This window comes from Echinops telfairi, unplaced genomic scaffold (assembly GCF_000313985.2).
Source record: "Echinops telfairi isolate 266 unplaced genomic scaffold, ASM31398v2 ScPeMD7_4225;HRSCAF=4972, whole genome shotgun sequence".
Classification (NCBI taxonomy): domain Eukaryota; kingdom Metazoa; phylum Chordata; class Mammalia; order Afrosoricida; family Tenrecidae; genus Echinops; species Echinops telfairi.
The window spans coordinates 24,624,572-24,631,752 of record NW_022108124.1 but is presented as its reverse complement, the minus strand read 5'-3'; the positions used below and the strand labels follow the sequence as shown (position 1 = coordinate 24,631,752).

Genomic DNA, 7,181 nt, shown 5'->3' with positions numbered 1-7,181 from the left:
ACCCTCTGCAACGGTGCTCTTGCCACCATGTGCATGAGAACTCACTTCTGCTTCCCAGCCACTGGCTGGGCCTAATCTCGAAAGCTCAACCTAAATATATTCGTGAATAAGGAGACACCTAAAGAGAGCCATCTCCTGCGTCTCCATCCTCAATCCCTTTCACACACAAGGAGAGATGATGCCACCAAAGACTCCACACTGAGTTTCAACAGAGTCTTTGTAAAATTTAGAATGGGGAAAAAGCAAACAAACTTCAAACAGAGAATTATCATGTTACACCTGGGCAGTGGGCATCAGTTAGAGTAAGTAACTGCAGAACACAGTGGCCAGAGCCTTTGCTTGATTAGAAGTTCAAAAATGAGCCTACTGTTTTATAAAACTATTCAAAAAATTAATAGGAACAAGAGAGTTGATGATCCCACTATATATAGCCCATATAGGAAAAACTATGGACATACCACTTTTTAATTTTGATAAACATGGAATTTGGCCAACTTGACTGGGGGTCTCATGATCATAGCACATATGGAAAAAGTCTAGAAAATTTTTACTACCTGGAATTTTAACTCATCATCTTTTGGGGTCAAATTTTTCCAGTTGGAGAAGGGGAAAAAAGAGATTTCCTCAACATAGTTTTAGAAAATTAAACTGGCTGAGGTAGGGAATAGATTAATCATGGGGGAAGATCTTATATCAAAACAAGGTCCAACTAAAGTACCCAGTATTAATGGTTTGCCATGAAAAAACAACAGTACATTTCCTGTCCCTATAAATACTTAGCAGAGTAATAACTAGTATAACTGGGAGAGCAACTTGGTGCCTACACATGTAAATTCTATTCTAAAATATGCATTTTAATGCCAAAGATAAAGGGTCTGTGGCCCTGACAAAGAGCAAAGACGTGAATTTGTTGAATTCCAAGTGATGTACGCAAAACAGGAAGATGCGGGCCTCCGGGGAGCAGGATGGGACAGCACATCTGTTGGCCAAATGCTCAAATGCTTATCAAAGAGTGCCAGAAATCGGGCCCGAGTTTGTTGGAATAGATTTGCTCTGTTACTATATATTACATATGTTACACAAAATAATCTCTAGACTCCTGTAGGAAGAACATCAGTAGCAAAGTTAACCTGAAAAACAGCAGCAGGGGCTCACATCACAAATAAAAAGCAGAGCTGCCCAAGAGATGCCACTTGGAGGTAGACCTGTGGGCAGATGGGCCATGCTCACAGGGAATGGTATAAGGGCCAGGCACCTCAAATTCTGATGGCCTGTCCTTCCCTATGAGTAGAAATATATATATATATTTCTACCTAACCTAAAAAAGTTTTTTAAAAATCTGTAAGATGCAAAGTCAAAGCATGCCTGATGAAAGTATGGCATAGCTGATACAGCAGAGAAAGAGAAGGTTGTAACCTTCATTCATTATCTTCAGTCATAATGAAAGCATTTCCTTCTGCCATTCCACACTGCCATGAACATATAATGGCATTTTTTAAAGACTATATTTTCTGTGGTACCCAACTTACTAAAATGAGGACAATCATCCTAGACGAATTTTATAACATCAATTTTGGCAACTGAGAATCCTCCTTCCCCTCAACTTGTCAGCTCTTCACAATACTCAATTGCTCTTCACAATACTCAATTAGCTGGTATGACAATCTCTTACATGGGGCAGTCTGTCCCATGTAAGAGACTGTTAGAAAATTATATTGGTGTCTTAGATATTTTATGACAGAAAATTAGATGAAAACATTTGATGAAATGAATTGTAGACTTCTTATCCAATGAAATGACTACTAGACACCAATGAAAGTAGCTTCTTACTCATATTCTACTGCAAACTGCCATGAAGTGAACCCAAACCCACCACTGCTGACCCTAACCGACCCTGGAGGACAAAGAAGAAATCCTCCCTAGGTTTTCCAACACTGTAAATCTTTAGTGTTGAAGAACACTACAGGGGGGAACATTACAGGGGGCAACAGCCTCATTTTTCTCCCACAAAGTAACTACTTAGTTTTAACCAATGACCTCATGGTTAGCAAGCCGACAGAACCCACTGTGCCACCAGGGCTTGAAAAACTTCCATAAACCCTCATTTTTATAGAAGAGATGTCTTATCTTTTGATTTTGATTTTTTTAGTATATCCCAGAAAATATATGTACATTCTAGTAATAAATGTGCCAAGTTAATAAAATACATAACTGCCTTTTTCACCCCTTTCTTCATAATGTAATTCTTGGACTGTGTAATGAATATGTGATATTCCTTTTCAGGCCTTTCTCCCAGGAAAGCAGCTCTATTCCCGTAAGGTGATAACAATACTCTTAGTTGCATACTATGCTTCCATAGACATTTCATTATGCACACAAGCAAATACATGTATGCTCCCATGCATAGACATACTCTCCACCTCATTCTGCATCTTATTTTAAATTTAGATATCTTTGAGATTCTTTCAAATGAAATACAACTGTATTCCATGTAATAGAAGAACCATAATTTAACTAGCCAGCATGTTAGTGCCAGGCATGTAATCTTTTTCCAATATGCCACAAAACAGAAAGAAATAGAGAGGAAGAAAGACAGAGAGACAGAGACAGACACGGAAGGATAAATTGACAGAAGGAGTGGAGGAAGGGGGGGAGGGAGTATTGATAATAATAAAAGCAGTAGTATGACTGTAGTATAAATTCCAAGAAATAGAATTTCTGAATCAAATATTCTATGGGCTAGGTTGTGATATTATCATTCTTATAGACAGGATTGTCTTCCTCTATTGTGGTGTTTCTGTCATCGGTGCTTTTGTCTTGTAGGTTTTATATCATGTTTTAGAAAAGCCTTCCATGGTACCCCACCATTGAAGCATTCTCCCATATTTTCTACTACTTGTATAGCTTAATTTATCCTATGAATTAATATTAATAACCCCACTATTCCTATTAAATGTCACCCATTTATTTAATAATATTAAATAAATTTATTTAATAATATTATTTATTTAATAATATTAAATAAATGAAAAGCTGAACCTACTGAATCATTACTTCATATTAATTCCACTGTGAATTTGGATAATCTATGAAGACGTGGCCTGTTCTCACATTTTCATCAGAAATGTGAATGAAATCATCTATGAAGAGGCTTCAAAAGGCTCCTAAAAACTGGAATCAAGGGTTAATAGAATTTTCCCCTTAATGTTTCGAAGCCCCATTCTATGACTGCAAGGTGATCAGCTTTGTGAAGACAGCAGGAGCAGAAACAAGAAATGCATTTGAAGCAGATGTTTTAGGGGCTGAGGAGTCAAGAGAACAAAAGAAACAGAAAACCTCTCTCCCATCGAGGAGTTTACATCCTCATACAGAGGCCCACAAATGAAAACCGTTTTATCCACTAGGCTGAAAAGTAGGCTAAAAGTCTTGAATGTACTATACTCTGGGATAGTGTTAGCAGGGATGGAGAATGTGTGTGCGCGCTCGCGCCTTCCATAAGTTGAAATCGATTTGATGGCAGATATTTGAGGTTTGGGGTGGTTGAAATGCTCAGCCAGTCTCGTGTGGGGCCAATTGCTATGAAGAAACCTCCAAAGTCGAAGCTCTCAACAAGCCTGTGCACTCCCTCCCACAGGAGGCATGTCCACTGCTGAAATACTTGGGGCATTACTCATCGGTTAGTACTCCCCAGTGCAGTTGGATTGTGCAGTGCCCTAGAAACAGGGCTAAGCACTCACTGACTTCTGCTAACAGTCCCTGCTCACACATAACGCCAAAGGATGTGAAAACGCGCTCTCTCTCTCTCTCTCTCTATATATATATATATACATATATATACATATATACATACACACACACAACTATATTATTAGAAAGAATAGAGACATCGAAGGGTCTAGATTATAATACATTCTACATTTCAACTCGCTGTGGAAAGGATGAAGATGAAAACCTAGTCAGCATTATTTCCAGGCTCAAGCAATTATGGCAAATACATAAGACAACACAAGGACAGAAAAAGTTTTTCAAAGTCACATGTTATTCTGCTTGCATTTTCGGTCCTGGAGTATCCCAGTCAGTTAAGCGGTGGTCTTTCTCAAAACATATTTTGAAATAGAAATCACACTGTAAAACGCTATCATGGAGCAAAGTCAGCCAAACCATCATGACTTCTGCGTGTGGGCTCATGACTGTTCCCTCCTGTCCATCTCAGGGATGGAGAAATTCCCAGGACACACCTATTTCTACAGAGGCATTTGCTCCCATCATAAGCGGCCCCACGTACAGTGCTTTCCCCTTACTGTGTCAGGTCTTTAGTCTCCTTGTCTTCGTGTCAATGACTCGTGTCGGAACACCTACTTCTATCAATAACACAGCATGTGCTTCTCCAGTGACTGCCCCCTTACCACTTTTACAACCTATTTACATACTGAGAGATAAAAAAACGCATTTGCTCACACTGTGTATTAAATTAATTCAGCAAATGGTTCTATCTTTAATCTTAAGTAATATAAAGAACAGCTGGATGTTTGAGTTAATTATGGCCAAAAACCCCCAAAAGTTAACTACATTAAAATTAAAATTGCTGAATTTCATAAATGTTCGCCAGCAATTAAATGATCGCAACCCCACAAGGCCTTGATAGATTTATCTTGCAGCTTATTTAAAGTGCATACATTCCCCAGATGCAGTTCATAAAATGTGATCTGGTGACTCTCTAGCTTTGACCAAAAGAAAAGTCATGCTGTCCTAAAACATTTTCATATTCAAGCACTGAAAAATACCTCACACTTCCCTCGTATCTGGTGGACAACGGTGTAGCTTTGATAATTTTTAGAATGGAATGAGGGGAGGGAATCGAAAATCTTCTGGAGGAAAAATACACATACATAGATGCACACAAACATCAACCTCCACCCCCCTCCGCCCACAGAAACGAGTGTTTGACGAGAACGTTCTAGACCCCAACCCTCTCTGCCTTTTAGGTTATGACTTCCACGCACACAGGACACCTGAAGGGCTTTGGGAGAATAAAAAACTATTTCCTCACCTCACACCGGTGAATAATTTAGCATCTCTGAGGGTACTGCTATTTCCCTTTGCAGAAAAGTGACAGGTCGCTGTGATCAGTGAGACATTCTTGCACACCAAACCTGTACCACACGGTTGGGGACACCTGGGCATTCCAGCCTGTGATGGTAGAAAATGTGTGTTTCTCAACTACACATTTAACCCGAGCCCCTCCTCCAACCACTGAGGCTGCAAATCATGCTGAGTAGGTTTACATCTCCATCCTTTGAACAAGTGAGTGCCCGTTCCGAATGAACAAGTGTTAAATGCCGGGGGAGCAAAGCCAGTAAGACTTAATGAGGAAACTTTACTGGAGTTGACAACTCTAGGAGTTGATGTAACCCTTCAACCCACGCATACATACAGGAGGCATTAAAAATATATTTTTGGAAGGAGAGACCCTGCCTTCAAAGACTTTACCATGGAATAAGTGGCAGACACTACGCAGACAATTGCACAAGTGGAAATTGTTCTATTCATTAGGATTTAATTAAAAATCAAGGCTGTTTGAAATCAAGGAAGGGTAAGAGAAGGCACTAAGGAGACACACACACACACACACACACACACACACACACACACACACACACACACGCTGTACACGGCTGACCAGTTGCCATTAATCACTGCTCCTATCACAAGAATGCCTCAACGTTAAAATGACCTCAACTCTCAACTTTTCAAAAGGATGAAGAAAGGAGGTACCGCCTTGCATGTAACTCTAATAAAACACAACTGTGATTAAAAGGCTTTTTTTTCCCATCTGACTTCTTTCTCCAAGAAAAATAGTTGCCTAAATCAATGTTTCTGTGTTCTGTTTTCAGTAAAAGGAAAACTATACAATCCCACAAGTTTCCTTGGACAAATTTGGCTTGTTCGCCTCAATTAGCAGAAGCGTTTAGTGCCAATTTGGCTGGCCAGCTGTATTAATCTTACTTCCTGATACATCTACTTTTTTTCAGTCTCTTTTTCCAGTTTCTCTTCCTCCTCCTGCTGTTAAAAACCAGAGGTGGAACACAGCAGAATCACGAGGGACAAGTTTCCAATTCTTACAATGCGCCTCCGCCCCTCCTCGCCCCAGCTCACTTATCCACGGTTTCATTTTAGGAGGTTTCAGAAAATGCTCAAGGCCTAACACGACGGGATCTTGCACTGACCCGGGGCGTGAAACACCCCTTTGCCCATTGTCTCTACTGCTGCCCAACAGCTTGTGATGGTGGAGCATCCCCTCCTGGGCCTCCCCTATACAGGATAGTTGATCATAGGTCCACGCGTCCATGACAAACCGGAGTATGTATCAGGTCTGTCCAACCCAAGGCTTCAGTCAGAGAAGTCAGAAACATGAAGGAGGGACCACTTACAGGGAGCTGCATTTCTGGGCAAAGAATGGCAGTGGTGGCGGTCGGTCAGCTGGGCTCCTACTCCTTGTGACCTTTGGCAGAACAGAACCCAATGTTGTGTTCGTGGCCATCCTCACGGTCACCGCTACCTTGGAGTCCACTGTGGCAGCCCCTGTGACTTCATCCATCGGTGAAAACACTCCATCACTCAAACCTCTCATCTGACAGGATTAATTTCCCCATGGAACTAAATGGAAACTGCAGGAAGAGAAGAATTTTCCAGGCACATAAACCTTCCACTGCTTGCCTTTAAACATAATTTAAGCACACTAATAAGCCCAAAAGCTAAACTTTAAGAAATTTAAATTCAAAAACCACATCAAGTTATGAGAGGCCACTGTCAACGCATTCCATTCTCCTGTCAAATTGCATACACTTGAGGCCCAAAGACAAGCGACCGCTGACTCTGGGGCCTTCATAGCCACGGGGCCTCAAGAGTTTTATATAAAGGTTAAATGCACATCAAGAAAACATCCCAACCCAGTGCTGCCCAAGCCCACAAGCCCAACCTGGCACCTGTACATAATTCTTTAGCTTCACAATTGCAATTAAGTAGCACCTACACCTTAATTCTATAATCCTGTGAATGTTTCCCCACCTATGAAAGTTTGTAAGCCAACCACTTCATGCCTTTATCCCAATTTTGAGGATCCAATTTATATACTGTCCACTTACATCAACCCAGTTCTCTGAGAAGACAATCATATTTTT

The 7,181-nt window shown here is 40.7% G+C and overlaps 1 protein-coding gene across 1 annotated transcript in view; it reads right to left on the bottom strand.

Moving 5' to 3' along the window:
• Positions 1 to 7,181, bottom strand: part of PLOD2 (procollagen-lysine,2-oxoglutarate 5-dioxygenase 2) — a 102,071-nt gene that overhangs the window by 82,163 nt on the left and 12,727 nt on the right. Inside the window, exon 3 of the mRNA XM_004708624.2 lies at positions 6,432 to 6,502. Coding sequence (XP_004708681.2) covers positions 6,432 to 6,502 — 71 coding nt within the window. The remainder of the gene's footprint in view (positions 1 to 6,431; positions 6,503 to 7,181) is intronic.